The sequence below is a fragment of the Ammospiza nelsoni genome, chromosome 8 (assembly GCF_027579445.1).
Source record: "Ammospiza nelsoni isolate bAmmNel1 chromosome 8, bAmmNel1.pri, whole genome shotgun sequence".
NCBI lineage: Eukaryota > Metazoa > Chordata > Aves > Passeriformes > Passerellidae > Ammospiza > Ammospiza nelsoni.
In genome coordinates, this window is record NC_080640.1 from 18,487,664 (window position 1) to 18,504,069 (window position 16,406).

Below are 16,406 nucleotides of genomic sequence, written 5' to 3' on the forward strand. Positions count from 1 at the left end.
TTCCCTATTCCTGACAAAGTAGGTATTCCTACACCTCACCAAGGATCTCCAGAGTAATAATGCCTGTTCTCCAAGCCCATGATTTTACCACCAGACATGAACTTTCCAGATCAAAGAAGGATCAAACCGCGAATCAATGAAGCCATGTGTCCAAGTCCAGGTTCATTTATAGGGTTAGCTGTTGTGCTGTTTACTGCTTGCACAGCTTATTGCAGTAAATAACTTGAATCAATATAGCAAGATCTTTTTAGGTGACATGGGTAATCATAGTTGCTTATTTCTTGGGCATTATAATTACTTATTTATAGGAAAACTGATTCTGAATTCCCTGAAATGAATAAATACAGTAATAGGCAAGCAGTGTGTTCTGTCATTGCATTAACCAGCAATGAACACCAGGCAGAGGGGGAAGTTCCTCTGGAGATTTCAGACTCCTCTGCTGGTCCAGCGACAGCACATGTACTTCTAGCTATAGATACTCCTTTCTACACTGTGCACCAGAGTCTGAGGCATCTTCAAGCCCTGACATTGCTTGTCGCCCCCAAGACTTTTTGCAGCCTGCAGATAATGCAGGTGCTGGGACTATCTCTTGGAGAATGAGGAATTCTGAAAATTTCAGAGCTAAACAACCACATCTCTCTGCCTCTATACCAAGACATACAGCACTACTGAGCAAGAGAGCAAGGAGTGTCCAGGGAAATGAAGAACAATGCACAAATTGTGTTGGGGTTCTTTTCCATGGAATGCAGAAGCTTAGCTTTTAATTGTAATTTGACCTTTTTTATGTTTGCATCCTGTTCTAAGGTTATAAAAACATGTTTACTTTCTGTTAGCTATTGGGAAAGCTCATGGTGGTATTCTCTTTACCTTGTAAATGTTTGTGAATAAGGCATGGCTTCATGGGTGTCAGAGACCTCAGCCCTGTACAGTCTTACATGTTCTGGTTCTTAATCTGCAGATTAGTCCCTGATGACATATGTGAATTTTGATAGCTTTATGTCACATAATCATTTAGAGAGTTCTGAGGGGATCAGCAAGATCTCCTCAGTGATTTTTCTTGCTGCTTGTCTCTAATATATGGAACCTGTCTACATTTCTCTCTAAAAGGAATTTTAGGATGAAATGCTTTTTGTAACCCTGTCTGAAATGTTTAGGACAGGACTCCTAGAAAGCAGATTTTTGTTGTGCTATTCATAGTCCTCTTGGCTCAGAGACTGGTGTATCATAAATAAACAGCTTCCTCTAGGAACCACTCAGGTTCTATGTAGCTGCCATGCTGGGTTTTTTATGGAAACTGATCTGCAAGACCCCCAGACCTGAAGCTGCCCAATGCTAAGACCCAACATTTTGCAGCATCAGTGCACAAAGAGCACAGAGATATCATGTTTAATAATGCACAAATTTCTGTGAAATTATCAACTGTTGCATTATCAGCAAAGGGAATTCACATGCTAGTGAATATGGAAAGTAACCAAAGGCAAGCTTTTCTGGCTGATGGAATGTTGTGGAGGAAGGAACTACAGCAAAATACTAAAAGGCTTTAAGAATAATTTTATATTTATGTTTATATTTCTGTGAAACTAGGCTAGGCTAGTATTTTTCTACTTGTCCTTTGTTAGTTCCTGTTTTATTATCAGTATATTAAAATTTAAATTCTTTAAATTCTACTAGGTTTGAAGATTTGAGCCAGTTCAGTAATGGTGTCTTGTCCCAGAATCACAGAAAAATAGAGTTGAAAGGAGTATTATGATACTTTGCATTTAGAAGTTTCTGTATCCCTTACCTAGCAATGTATTTCCAGTATTTGAATGTAGCCATTAGATCAATATATAAGAACTTGGAGATCTTGCATGTTTTTTCTTATTTGAGAATCCAAGTAAGATGAATCAGTGCCCTGGCTCCTCATGAGTGGTATCGATGTAGTCAAGTTCAAGAAATAAATAAACTCCATGTGCAAATATAAAGGTCTGATTATGCCAATGGATTATTTAGTCACCACCTGGAAGAACAGGTCATTTTATTGTCATTTCCTTTCTTGTGATTTCACTTGTAATAAAGATCATATGAAATACAGTGGTATGACAAGGCTTTTTAATCAATTGGAAAAAAAATAGCAAGAAAAGGGGAAGCTAGTGGCGGGTGTTTAACCTCAAAAGGCCTAGGGAGAATTGATTACCGGTTGGGTGATTGGCACTGTGTATTTGTTCGTGTTAGTGTGTTTTCTTCTAGCAGATCCTGGAATTCGGCACGGGTTTACTAAGGCTCACAGTTTTAAAACTAAGGAGATTTTACTTGGCTCATGGTAAGCCTTTCACTTAGTTCAGTGAGAAAAATAGGAGGAAAGGGTTCCTTTTCACTGGTAAGCCTGGGCACCAGGTGGGGCCGGTGCAGCGCTCCAGCGGGGAATGCTGTGCGCATACCCTGCTCCGGCTCGGCTGCGCAGGGCGGCCAAGCTCGTGTCCCGTACAGGGCACGTCCCTTACAGGGCACCTCCTGTCCTGTGCAGGGTACGTCCCTTACAGGGCACCTCCTGTCCCCTACAGGGCACCTCCTGTCCTGTACAGGGCACGTCCCTTACAGGGCACCTCCTGTCCCTTACAGGGCACCTCCTGTCCCGTACAGGGTACCTCCTGTCCCGTACAGGGCATGTCCCTTACAGGGCACCTCCTGTCCCGTCTCTCCGTGATGGGGGTCAGAGCCGGGACACAGCTTCGGCGGCCGGACCCGGACCCGCACCCGCCGCGGGATTCCCGCGGAGAGGGTAGCACGGGGCGGGACGGGACGGGACGGGAGGGGAGGGGAGGGGATGGGGTGGGACGGAACGGAATGGGACGCGACACGCCGGGACGGGAGGCGGTGTGATGGGAGGGGACAGGACGGGAGGCGGTGGCTCCGCCCAACGGTCCGCGCGAGCCGCCTGGCGCCCCCTGCCGGCGCTGCGGTGCGCACGGGCGGGGCGGGTCACGTGACTGCGCTCAGCTGACCGCGCGCAGCGGCGGCGCCGGCCCAGGGTGAGCGGCGGGACCGGGCCGGGAGCGGCACCGGCGGGACCGGCCCAGGGTAAGCGGCGGGACCGGGCCGGGAGCGGCACCGGCGGGACCGGCCCAGGGTAAGCGGCGGGACCGGGCCGGGAGCGGCACCGGCGGGACCGGCCCAGGGTGAGCGGCGGGACCGGACCGGGCCGGGCCGGGAGCGGCACCGGCGGGACCGGCCCAGGGTGAGCGGCGGGACCGGACCGGGCCGGGCCGGGAGCGGCACCGGCGGGACCGGCCCAGGGTGAGCGGCGGGACCGGACCGGACCGGGCCGGGCGCGGCACCGGCGGCGGCCCCGCTGCTCACCGTCCTTCTCCCGCAGATGAACGGGGACGTGGCGGAGCCGGCGCCGGTGTGGGAGCGGCCCTGGTCGCTGGACGAGATCCGCAAGAGCAGCCAGAGCTGGTCCTTGGCCTCGGACGCCGGGGTGAGCGGTGCGGCCGGGAGCGGGCCTGACCCGGCACCGGAGGGGTGCGGGGCCGCGGCCTCCCCGGGCTCGGGGCCGGGGGTCGGGAGACGGGCCTGCCGCGGGAAGAGCGCAGCCCCCGGGCCCGGCCGCTCTCTCGGTGCTTTAACCCTGCGGTCCGGGCAGGAACACTGAAGTGAGGGCTTGGCTCGAACGGAGATGCGGAACGAAGTGGCTGAGACTTGTCCTGTGTGTGCGTGGGAGCGGTTCAGTGTAACGTGCGCGTGTTTTGGTCCTGAGCTGAAGTGCGTGATCAGTTCTGCCTGTCTCACAAACGGTGCCAAAAGGAAAAAGAGTTGGATGCTGACTATTGCTTTCCTTTGTTGTTGCCAACAGCTTCTGCATTTTCTACAAGAATTCTCACAGCAAACCATTTCCAGGACACACGAAATCAAAAAACAGGTGGACGGCTTGATCAGTGAAACAAAAGCTACCGACTGCCGCCTTCATAATGTTTTCAATGACTTTCTTATGTTGTCCAACACACAGTTCATAGAGAATGTGAGTGTGCTCTAGTACAACATTAAACTTGTACTTCAAACATTGTCATTGTCTATTAATGTAGGAGTGATTTAGCTTTCTGGCAAGTCTGATGCTGATTTAGGGATGAAATTACTTTTAATTGTATTTTGTCAAAAGATATCCTAATTCCCTTGTGAGTGATGCACTATCCAATACTTTCAGGCTCCCTTTGCCTTTTCAGCAATACCTTCCTTCCTTGCTGATATGTAACCAGGAGATAAGAGTTTTGGTTTTAGAACTATGAATGAGTTGGGAATTCTGGGATTTCTTGGTTTATCTTCACAAGTTGCAGGAATGTAGCATTTGTCTGCCTTACTTATCTAAATATGAAGAATGTTATACAATGCTGTAAATTTGCTTAATGGTGTTATTTTACTGTAAAAGCATTTGGTATTAAAGGTGTTGGCCTGCAGGTAGTTGTCCCCTTCATGTGGTCTTGACAAGCATATTTTCTGGTTAATGTTGCCACTTTATAGATATCTCTGTTTTGAAAGATAAAGCTGGACTCGAAAGCCTGTTGCAGAATTGTATCACTAGATGTGTCTAATTAAGATGGAGAGCTTTAATAGTATTTCAGATTTTGGAGGGTTTTTAGCACTGTGAGTTTTATCAAGTGTTTTGTTTTGATCAGCATTATTTCGGGCCATAGGTGTCTCATCATGGCATTATTATTATTGGAAAGGTGGTGGCAGAGGAAAAGATGGAAAGAAAACTGGATTTATATTCTGGGGGTTTTTGCTGCTAGTGGGTTTTGTCAGTGCTGCAGTGTCTTTTCTGACCTAGCTTGGCTGTTCAGCATAATGATTCTGGTGAGAACAGTTTGTACCAAATGTTTTAAATCTCATGTGCTTACAGCTGTTTGTTCCCAAATTAAGGTGCACAGAAATAGGTCTTCATTTCTGATTTTCATTTTAGTTAGTAAGAGATCCGTCTCTTCCCAAGGGATAACTGCACCTGTCTTTCAGATTTGGATTTAGGTTTGCAGGTTTCATGGAGATCTTTTATTCCCCTTTTTCTCCTTGTTCCTATAAAAGATTGCTGGATGTGAGGGATCATCGGAATAAACTGAAGGTTGAGGGTTGTTGTGAACCCTTTCTGTGAGTATGGGAGGAAAAGCTACTAAATAACAGAAAACTAAAGTAGACAGCCTCTAAGTAAACTACAGGTTTCACTCTGAAGGTGTCTAGAGCAGTTTTACATTGGGAATGTTAAAACAGTGCATTTTTTATCATGTTCAGGTTAGTCTGTTAGCAGACTTGAATTACCTCAGTTGCATTGAGAGGCTGCCAATGGTACCTTCAGTACCAATGCATGAAGGTACTTGACATCATCCATGGCTTCCTTTTTTAATGTGCAATGAACTAATGTGTAATTAATTACATATTAACAGTGCACTTTGTGGTGGTACCCCATGGTTTAGCCCCTGTAGTAGTACACTGTTCTTACAGGAATTAATTTTGCTTGACTTTTCAGAGAGTATATGATGAAGAAGTGGAAGAGCCTATTCCCAAAGCTGATGTTGGAGACAAAACTGAACAGGTAGTTAACTTCAGCTGCCTTGAGTGCTGGCAGTATGTTTGCAGCCATTGTCTACCTTCTCGTTTTCAAACTTGCTTTGCTTACATTTACAGCTTACAAACCAAACTCCTTCCTTTCTCCTTGAAGTCTTTCTGTTGGATAATGTATGTCACTCTGTCATAAAACTGACAGTGATATTGGAGGCTACTACAGTGTGTGATCATCTCTTAGGGCCTCCCCAAGCTCAGTACTGTATCCAGCAGATGAGATTTATGCATTGATTTTTAAGTGGTTATGCATATTTTTTCAGCAAGAAGGCCTTGGGCAACATTACTGGATTCACAGGTAGTAAATTGGGGAAGCAGAAGCTGACTGAAATAATTCCTAGGCATAAGTACTCAGAAAGCTATGTATGTATGTATATACATTGCAATCTAGATGTATTATCCCATAAATGTCCCCATAATAGCTTAGGAGCACAAGTAAAACAATACTGTGCTTGTGTGGATGTTTAGAACATCTCTGTTTCTGGAGTGATGAAAATGAATTAAGTCAAGCAAAAAAAAAAAAATCTGATTGTCCTTCTAATGCACATAGTGAAAAAGCTTTCACTGTGCTGATTTGCAATTAACATTTTGAATGTGTGTTGTGGTAAGACTGAGTCTTAAGTGAAATGCAACGAGCATGTGTTTTTTTTCTGTTGCTAAAGGAAAAGACGCGGGAACAGAAGGAAGCTGATCTAATCCCTAAAATTCAAGAAGCAGTGAATTATGGGTTGCAGGTTCTGGACAGTGCATTTGAACAGCTAGACATCAAAGCAGGGAACTCTGACTCAGAAGAGGAAGAAAGTAATGAAAGAATGGAACTGATACTTGAGCCAAAGGTACAGGGACCCATTCTTGCTGGGTTTGTTTTGCTTTCTTGGACTTGCTCTTTGCTTCTGTCAGCTGTATTGCTACCTTAGTGTAAAACTGATGTTACCTAAACCAGTTGCCTAAAAAGAGGGTTTGATGACTGCATCTGAAGAAGTGCTCTCTGCTGAGCTACTCCTTTTGTAACCTGTCTGTCTTGCAGTTAGGTTAGCATTAAGGTATGGCATCCTAAAGGAAGTTAGTTTAATGGAGTGAACTTCAAAGGGGAAGCCTCAGTTCTGTATGGGAGTGGGATGTACAAATTTCATGCTTTTTAGGTACAAACCATATCTTATGGGTTGTTTTTACCATCCAAATAATTAAAAATCCAAGGTCTAGGTTTTGGGATAAGACCTGTAGATCTTTGCTAGGATATTCTTCTGTTACGTGGCATGCAAAAACCAAGTTGGGACTACACAAACAGAAGTAGCCACTGTTTGACGGTGTTGAGGGAAATAAACATCAGCTGGCCCACCCAGTCATATGTTGACTTGAAGCATAGGTTTGGTGGGGCTCTTAACAAGCTTGTATCTTCCTTGAGTTAAAACAAGGGATGTAAGGCTTCTGTTCTGAGGGCTGTTCAAAGATGTCAGAAAGACCTGATGTTGTCTCTTTCCAGGATCTCTATGTTGATAGACCTTTACCTTACTTGATTGGCTCTCAGCAGTTTATGGAACAGGATGATGTTGGCCTTGGGGATCTCTCTAGTGAAGGTATGTGCTGGCATGACCTTTTATTTCTATGCAAGTAATTAGGTCCTAATCCAAGATTTTTGACTGTTTTAAATCACTGCTTTGGTTATCCTGTGTACTGTTCTTGCATGGTTAGATGCAGGCTGTAATTAGCTGGGGAAAAAAATGTTGATCATGTGTAACTACCACATTTCCAGTATACAAAGCAGTAATTTCTCAGTTACTTGTTCTTTGTGTATTAGAAATGCAAAGTATTAAAATTTCATCAGCTCTCAAAGTTCTTTCAAACCACTCTCTACCCACCTGAATTTTAATTTTCTTCTCAGACTCTTTAGGTGGCTTAAATGGTGACTACATTGTTCTGTGTCTGATGTTAACTTTTTTGTTTCCATTTAAATTAGAAGGATCAGTAGATAGCGATCGTGGAAGTGTAATTGACAGTGAAGAGAAGGATGAGGAGGTAAGTGGCAAGTACCAGCTGCTTTGCACAAACATTCCTTACATGTGAGGCCATTAACTACCTTGCTTTTTAAAGTTGGCTCTCAAGATTATATTGCACAACGTTTTTTCCCAGTGTTGGTTGGGATAAATATACTTTGTTTTTATGCAGTGGTTTCCTCTGCAGCTTTCCAGAGGAACATTTATGTGGTATTGACTCTAGCCGTTACTAAAGTAGAATACTTCAAACTGAAGTGTTTTATTCCACTCTTATTTAATTTTGTGAAGCAAATCAGATTCTTCTAAAGAATTGCATTTATGGAGAACAGATCTGTTGTAATTTACAGTCACAAAGAATGGGATGGAGACTCTCAGGAGCAAGTTTAAAGCTTTAAGTAATGCACCTCCAGGCTTAACCTCATAAATCTGCTGCATTGATGTTTTGCCTGCTTTGGCTGGGATGTCTCTGCTTTGTAACTGTGCTATGGAAGCAATCCCTTTCTCCTGAGGTGTTTGCTTTTGGTGTCTTTGCTCACTTTAAGTGAAATCCCTTTTGAGTTACTTGGATGCAGTCACAATGGAGCCTGCTGTCCTTGCTGAATTAATGACTTTCTAGTGAGCTCCTGTCATAAGGGTGGTCAGCAGTGGGGGAACAATTTCTTGGTCAGATCATGGTGAGGAGATCTGCATGTCCAAACTTCAGCAAGCTCACAGTCTCTGACCCCTCTCCCTTAACCACTGGTTGAAGTAATGTGTGATACTTGTCTCTGGGTCTCTTATGTTACAGGAATCAGATGATGAATTTGGGAACCCTAGTGAAGATGACCAAAAGACGGTACGGTTAAACGCTCTGGAACATACCTGAAAGACTTCCCATTTGTGACACAGTGAGCATGAATGAAAGAGGAGATGAGAGCTCTAGACAGTTGATTATTAGCAACTTTGTGAGGCCTGATTTTTATAACTTTTTATGGGAAGGTCCTGGGCAGATAGCACCATGTTCTGAAAATGAGCCTGGGTTTGTCTTGGATATGCTTGCAAGCTGTCATTAGATACAGAGCCTATGTGGGACGGCATTGCTGGTATATGTTTTCCTCAGGAGTAAGTTGGGAGACATGAGAGTTCAAAGACTCTACCCCAGGAAAACTAGGCTTCTGTGGGTTCATTTGGTTTATAATTAAAAATCTAATCTTGCTGTTCAGGAGGCAAGGAACAATACAGTTTGAGTATTACATGGAATCAAAGATGTGAACACTATTAGATATTTAAACAGTATATCCATTTGGATAATGAATGAGAAGGCAAGGGAAATGTTGAGATGGAAAAATTACTAAAGCCTGACTTTAGTAATTGGTTTTATAAGAAGGAATCTTATCCATATTAAGATGTGCCACTGCAAAAGACTTTTAGGTGGAGATCCTCAATGTGTCGTGATTTATTGCCAGAAGAGCAATGATGCAAAAAGCAACCCTTATTTACTCTACTAATTAATAAAACAGTGTTGCAAAAACACTCAGGTGTTACTTTAAGCTCACCTTCATGGGGTAGCTTTGTATACCTGATGTATTTTTAGATGAGCAAGTATATTTGGGTTGTTGGTGGTTTAGTTCAATTCTGGGCACTTGCTTGTGCCAACCCCCAGCTCTTGTCCAGTTGACTTCATCTTTTTCACCCTCTTATTGATGTGACTAAAATCAGGATGTGAGCATGTAGTGTCTCTCATTCTGCTGTGCACCCTAAGGACACAGCAAGATGATACAACTTTTTACTAGTTGATCAAGGAACACTAAGGAATACTTAACTCAGTGTTCATGTGTTAAGACTAAATACCAGGCCTTTAGTTTGTGCATGGTAGTGGTACACACCATGTGAGGGAGGGAGCCTTTGTGTCCTCAGTTGCAGCATTCAGTAACACAGCGCAGGGTTGGGGTGTGCTAGAGAATGCAGCAACTGGCTTGGGGCTATAAGCTCTCCTTCCTTACCTTTCAAAAGCTGTGAGGTACTCCAAATTGGCTGTAAGTTCCCATCCTTTCTGTGAGTTTGATTTGAATATTTTATCTAAGCAGATGAAGTTTTGTGTTTGTTTTGTATGTGAACAGGACATTAATTGTTTTTTAGAGGATAGCCCAAATGAGTGATGAAGATGATGATGATGGCTGCGATCTCTTTGACTCTGAAAAGGAGGAGGATGAGGAAGGAGACTTAGATGAAAGCACAAAGCCTGTGAGTAGTTGCTGCTTTCCTGGAGTGGGAGATCTGACTTTTTATTAAAAAAATTTGTCCTTAGAGGGATTATAATGGTAGCTCTCAAGTACCTGGAATGGAATGACGTAGGAAGTGCCTCCAAAAATCCTGAGTAGTCTTTTAACATAATTGTTCAGGTGTTATGCCTTTAAACTCAGGGATTCTCACAGCTTAAGAAAGTATCAAAGCTGTCTTTCAAGAATATTAAGAAATGGATGATTGCATTTTTGTGAGGTGAAAGCCTTTTGTTTCTCCTGTTTACAAAGCAAGGTGACATTAACAACTATGTGTTCATCAGAACTAGAAATTCTGAGAAATTCTGATGCATGCCTAATCTCTGCTTTCTTAACAGAAAGCTGTATTGCTTCTTCTGAGGGCTTCAGACAAAGTCTAGACAAGATACTGTACAAGTGAGGCTATAGAATACAGTATTTATAATTGTAATTGCATCAAGTTGCTAACTGGATCTGCTGTTACTTGTCCCTGCTGCTCAGAAAAAGAAGAGGCCAACATCATTTGCAGATGAGCTGGCAGCTCGAATCAAAGGAGAAGTGCCAGTCAGGCAAGATGAAGAGTGTTCATGTGAGTTATCTCCCAAGTTTTGAAAAGTGTTTGTGCAGTAATGGGGGACTTGTGAAAGTGTGGCACAGGAGACTGTGGGTAATGAAACATGAAGTTACACAGGTCTATTATTTGAACATGTATTAGGTAAAAGCATGACAAGAGGAATTACAGACACTATTTTGTGCTCTGAGTAATTCTTTGCCCATAACTCAGAGGACTGAATTGGAATTCACAGTGGGAAACACATTGCTTTCAGGTGAGACAGGTCACTCTCAAAACACACAATATTGGAAATGTTTTCTTTCCAATCTGATTCTCCCTCTGCATGTTTGACCACGCGTGTGTTCTCCTGTTTCAAGTAAGTTTGTGGAAGCCACCGGTCACTGTGGTCTTTCAGTGAGCTTTACAATAGAAAACACCTCAAGCAGTAGATTGGTGTTTTCCTGTGGTATGAATTGTTTGTTTTCTTTGCTTAAATATAGTGTTTTGAGGAAGCTTTCCTTGCTGCTGTCAGTTTTGATATTTTAGACTAAATAATGCATTTAACTTTTGTGTTGCTTTCAAAGGCAGAGATGTCTCAAGTATTTAGTCTTGGAGCAAAGCAGCAGTGGAAAATAGCTCAGTGAAGTTGAGTTGTCAAGTGCTTGTGAGGCTGCTGCTGAACTGTAAAATTGGGAAGATGAACAGACAAGAGCTGTGTGTGTGTTCTTGCACTGTTCAAACAATCAAACTAGGTCTGTTGATATCAAGAATATAAAACCTAACAACCTGTTCAGTTACAGGAAAATCTTCCAGTCATTGAAGTAACTGTAAGGCCAGAGGAGCTAAAACTCTGGCTTTGCTTTTGGTACCTGAATGAAGACAATAATAAATCTGGAGCCTTTTGAGGTGCCTGGAGGTTCTGCAAAGGTGTGGAACCTGTGCAAAGCTGTCTTGCTTTCTGACATCTCAGGCGACACTAGTGTGCATGTAGACAATTGTGTTGAACCCCCAGTGCCTAACAGAATTACTCTATTACAATTTTAAGTACTAGTTTTAGAAACTGTATTTCATAGAATTGATTCATCAGGCTGATTAATGTGGAAGCACAGAGGTCAGCTTGGTTTGCTATTTTTTAGGTTCTTTTTGCCAAAGATTGATCACAGACTGTAAGTAAAGGTGGACTGGTTTTTCATTCTAACTTTCTTCTTACAGCCCTGTCATCAGAGACCAAAACAAGGAAAACTCCAAAAGAGAAGAAGGAAGTTAGAGTTCCATCAGATGGTAGGACATCCTCCTCTCATGCTTTTGAATTTTGGGCTCGATTGTAAGATAACACTTAAGAAATCGTGGCTTTTGCTATAGAAGCTGGGTGGGATATCAGTGAGTATCCTTTAAGGTGAATGTGTAAACAAATCTAGGGGGGGCTGTGCATGTAAACAAGGCTGGAAGCACACTTGGTGAGAGTTCTTCCTTTATGTGGCCTTCTGCAGCAACCACACAACCCAGTCTGTCTTCAGCAGCTTCTCTCTGTGTCATGTTTATGAGAGCAGATGGAACCAAAGCAGTTTTTATTTTGGTTGTGTCTAATTTCCTTTCCTGAAACTTGATCAGTCTTACCAAAGTTCATGTCTCTTGTACTTTCTAGATGAAGATGATGACATCTTCAAGCCTCCTAAACTGACTGATGACGACTTCACACCGTTTGGTTCACGGGGTGGCCTCTTCAGTGGTGGAACAGGCCTCTTTGATGATGAAGAGGTGAGAATACTGCAGATATTAAGAAAAATAATCTGATAGTGCAAGGCAGTTTTGTGTCAGTGCAAATTTGAATGAAGCCATCACTGGTTACCTCTTGGTGACTTACTACTCAGACTACTTTCCTCATCTCTGTAGACCCAGGACAGCCAAGCAGATCTGTCTGTGATTGCTGCCTGCCTGCATACTCCTGGGCTTGGTGTCTGTTATGTGAAGTTAAACATCTCTGAAGGGTGACTTAGCTTCACTTTACTTGTGCGTTGGAGGAGGCTGTGCAAGACCAGCAGGCAGACACAGCGTGACAACAGGCAAATGATAACTTACCAATGGCAATTGATCACTGACACCTCTGCCACACCCCTACTCTTTCTGAAGTATTTTGTCTTCTTTTTAGAGTTTTATACAAAGACCATGCATTTTGAGTCTCCAGGAAGTCAACCGGTAATACCCCCATTTGCATAAGAGGGTCTTTCAAGAAGTTAAGTGGTCAGTATTCAAAAAATCTGGAGGTTTCCTGGAAATCCAGGCTGTGATTGTTGGAGATTGGCACAGGGCACTGCAACCTGAACACGGGAACAACTGTGGGAGTGTCCTGCAATGTTTTTGAGCTGTAATGTATTTCCCTGCACTTATGTTTTATCTACATGAAGTTCAGGAGTATTTTTATGCTTGCCCTGACCTGAATTTTTCCCTCAAACCTTAGTGTATAAACTTCAGTAGGAAAGCTCAGAAGGGTATAATCAGGATCTAACCAGCTGTAGAATAATTAGTGGAAGTCTTTGAAGATGTGCAAATAAAAGGTCATTCCTTCTCTTCAGCAGACAGACTAGCGATCAGTAAATTGAATTTTAGAAGAGTGCTGCTTTTCTGAATGTATGCACTCAAGTTAACACTTGAGTGATTTCCTCCTCTGGCTTGGCTTAGAAGTGAACATTCAATATGGAAAAATCAGCATCTGTAATTAACTACAGAAACAACTTCACCACTTCCCTCCCTTTGCATTTTCATCTATGAACAGAGTGATCTTTTTGCTGAGGCACCAAAAGGAGAAGAACCAAAAGAGAGAGAGGAGCAAGCCCCAGTAAGTGAAGGTAAGAACCACCCATTGCCTCAAGTAGTCTTGTCTGTGCTGTGATTTATTACTGCTAGCAGCTAGGCTGTTCCCAAACTAGAAAGCCTGGTGTAGCAATTACAGAGCAAGTCTCTTCTCCTCAGCAGTGTTAATAGAGAGCAGCTGTGTTAAATTTTACATGTGTTTGTTTGCTATGATCTGTTACACACACATACTCTCCTAGAACTGAAAGGATGTCCTTACTGCTGTTGGCAGAGCTCTCTGCTCTGTGCTGGGTTCCTGCTTCTCAGGTGTACTTTACAGGATCCAGTTGTGGGTTTGAGGGGAGCAGAGATTGCTTCTTGCAGATTAATTCACCTGAGTTTCTCACTAGCTGCATATCCTTAAGGACTCTGAGCACACATTCTGTATTGCAGAGCTTTTACTGAAGCACTGTATTTGATGAATTTTCAGATATGTGTTGGGAGACTAAGCCATTTTGTTTTGAATGTATTGGAGTGGTTTTGAGTGTGTGAATGTGAACTGTTGTAAATAATGATGTATGTAAACTTGTAATATGTTTATAAGCTTCAGTGTAGTAGAGCTGTTCTTTGGAGTTTGAATTGGAAAAAGTAGACTGTTTCATATATTTGCAATAGCCCAGAAGTTCAAGAAGAATGTTTTAAAGAGTTCTGAGCTGTTAAGAAATAAAAAGCAGCTTAGACAACTTCTTGGATTCCTCTTTCTGTGGTAAAGTTCTGAAGGCTTTGACAGCATAAAATAAGTGCATCCATTTGTATTGTACTTCCTATGATTTCAGCATCCTCTACAAAGTCCTTAAAGAAAGTTCCTGCAGGTGCAGTATTTCTGTTTCCAGGTATGATTTATTCAATAGCCAATTGCTTCATGCACAAAATGCTCTTTTCTTTAAAACCTCCTACTGAGGTTTTAAAGAAAAAACTATCCAGATGCAGCAGCACTGCATTGCTTGATCACATGCTTATGACAAACACAGATGCTTCTACCATGCTAAGCCTAAACTGCAGCATGTTTTATGGATAATCAAACATTCTGGAGGAGTTTTGAAGGTAGGTGTCACTGATGGCAGATATTAGCAATTGTCAGCTTCAAGTGTTGTGCTCCGAACTTTTAAGGATGTGTGTCACTTCAACTGACATGCAGCTTAATTCTGCTGTACATGCAGTCACAGCTTCCACCTGTAGCCTGAGAAGGAACTGCATTTTGATCTTTCACATTTTATCATATTGCCTTGGGTTAGCAGAAGAACAGTTTAAACATCAAGTTCCTGTGTTAAGACCAGTCTTGTTTTTCTGGTTTTGATTAGAAGAATCTGCATACATAGGGAAGAACCAGATCTATAACTGGGAGCTAAAAGTGAAAAAGAATTGTACTAAGATCTCTGTTTCTTATCAGAATCCAAGCTGATCATCACCAGTTGTTTTTTAGTTTACTGACAAAGATTTCTGTCAGTGTGCAGGCTCTTCACTTGATTGAGGTATCCGAATTTTAAGTTTTGGCCTTTCTTAATAAAGGTCTATTTTAAGACTGGTTTCAGTTAATTGTCACCTCAGTCAGCAAAATGTTAAGAGTAGGAAGTAAGTACACAAATGCAGAGTTTTTACTCCAGGGTCAATGATACATGTCAACAATGGGACTTCTAAATAATTGTAAAACTTAGTAGCAGAGTTCAAAACAGCAGATTGATGTGTGGGCTTTTTTTATCCTTTTTTCTTGGAGGTATAAGCAGTGAGTTTAGTCTTTAGTTGCTTCCTCTCCATAACTTGTAGACAGGCTTAAGTCACCAGAGAAAAGCCAAGAATTAAGGCTTCTTTGCTATTCCAGTGAACAGTTTGTTTAGGGACTCAATAATCTTTAAGAAATAACTACATTTTGTGACTGTATTCCTGTCAATACTGAGGCACTTTATAATTGCATAATACACTTTTTTTAATAAGAACCTGCTGCTGATCAAAATTTATGCAGTCTGCTGACTTAACCAAATAGCAGTAGTTCTGCTTTCTGCCAAACTTTCTTCAAGTATCTCCCTACCTCTGTCTCATTTCCAAGCTACACATGAGAAGCCAGAAGACACGCTGAGACCATTAGGAGTGTTTCAGATGATCACACACTCAGCACTGAGGCTGGACATTCCCACAGAGAGGCAGAAGGAGCAGTTGCCCTGGCTGGCTCTAATCAATCACTGCCATAGCTGGTGTGTGCAGGGACCTCGTGGCCAAAGCCAGCCATGTACTGCAGGATGGCTGCTGGGCTCACATGGCCAGTGTGCCTCCTGGGAAGAGCTCAGTCACCTGTCCCTCCCTCTCCCCAAGCACCTTACCATCTCACTGGGCCACAGTGGTGTGGTGCACTAGTCAGTAGAGTAGGATTCTGGTTTGGGAAGTCCATAGGGGCAGCAGTGTGGGACTACTGAGTCTTCTAGCTTCAGCACAGAGCCTGGCTGCTGTTCCTAGGGAAGATGAGCAGGTTTGAGGAAGAAGTGGCTGCAGTGAGAGTGAGGGGCTGTCTGTGACTTGGCTTTATCAGAATGTGTCTAGCTATTGCTTTTGATGTGGCATTGTTGCAGGAGTGCCTTAAAAGTTGCTGAGATGGAAACTGTACCTGATGTCACTTACTGTGGCACAAATTCAGCTTTTTGGTAACTCTGGAAATGTTATTTTGGTTTTTATTCTGCCCCCATCTGACCTGCAGGAGGAAGTGATGTGTTTAGTTCCACTGTAATTGGGGAAAAAGACAAGAAATCTGCAGCACGGAGCACAGAAAAAACACCTAAACAACCTGGGAAAGTTGTTCTATTTGATAATGATGATGATGATGACTTCTTTGTGGAAGCAACTAAAAAGCCTCCAGATCCAGGTACCTCTAAACATTTGTGGTGAAAGATTAAACACTGAAAGTCGTCAAAATTCAAACTGGTAGGAACCAATGGGTTATAAAATTCAAACCTTCAGCACTGCGACTTCTTTGGGTTTTGAGGGGTTGTGGTTTTGGTTGATTTTTTGTGTTCTGCTGTAGAGGGTTTTTTTGTCATTGGTATTTCTTTTCATCAGAGTGACATGGGGCTGTTTGTACATGCTCTCCCTGACTTCTCTCTAAGGATGCTCCTTCTACCACTAGAGCAGTATCTAGACTTGAATCAGGGAATTGGTACAGGCTTTATTCACACAGCCTTGAATCTTTGTGCCCAGCAT

General features: G+C 42.9%; 1 protein-coding gene across 9 annotated transcripts in view; it reads left to right on the forward strand.

The window, feature by feature from the left end:
* The first annotated feature begins 3,005 nt into the window (after positions 1-3,005).
* Positions 3,006-16,406, forward strand: part of LOC132075972 (WASH complex subunit 2-like) — a 34,527-nt gene continuing 21,126 nt past the window's right edge. For 3 of the 9 annotated variants that reach the window (XM_059476777.1, XM_059476773.1, XM_059476778.1), the window contains exons 1-15: positions 3,060-3,158; positions 3,356-3,460; positions 3,836-4,000; positions 5,495-5,560; positions 6,249-6,422; positions 7,070-7,163; positions 7,544-7,602; positions 8,368-8,415; positions 9,699-9,803; positions 10,319-10,406; positions 11,583-11,651; positions 12,016-12,128; positions 13,144-13,216; positions 13,997-14,053; positions 15,907-16,071. In XM_059476777.1, coding sequence (XP_059332760.1) covers positions 3,356-3,460; positions 3,836-4,000; positions 5,495-5,560; positions 6,249-6,422; positions 7,070-7,163; positions 7,544-7,602; positions 8,368-8,415; positions 9,699-9,803; positions 10,319-10,406; positions 11,583-11,651; positions 12,016-12,128; positions 13,144-13,216; positions 13,997-14,053; positions 15,907-16,071 — 1,381 coding nt within the window. In that variant the 5' untranslated portion in view covers positions 3,060-3,158. Of the gene's footprint in view, positions 3,012-3,058; positions 3,192-3,235; positions 3,277-3,355; positions 3,461-3,835; positions 4,001-5,494; positions 5,561-6,248; positions 6,423-7,069; positions 7,164-7,543; positions 7,603-8,367; positions 8,416-9,698; positions 9,804-10,318; positions 10,407-11,582; positions 11,652-12,015; positions 12,129-13,143; positions 13,217-13,996; positions 14,054-15,906; positions 16,072-16,406 lie in introns of those variants that run through there. The other 6 variants (XM_059476770.1, XM_059476775.1, XM_059476771.1 and 3 more) reach the window with 5 other exon arrangements.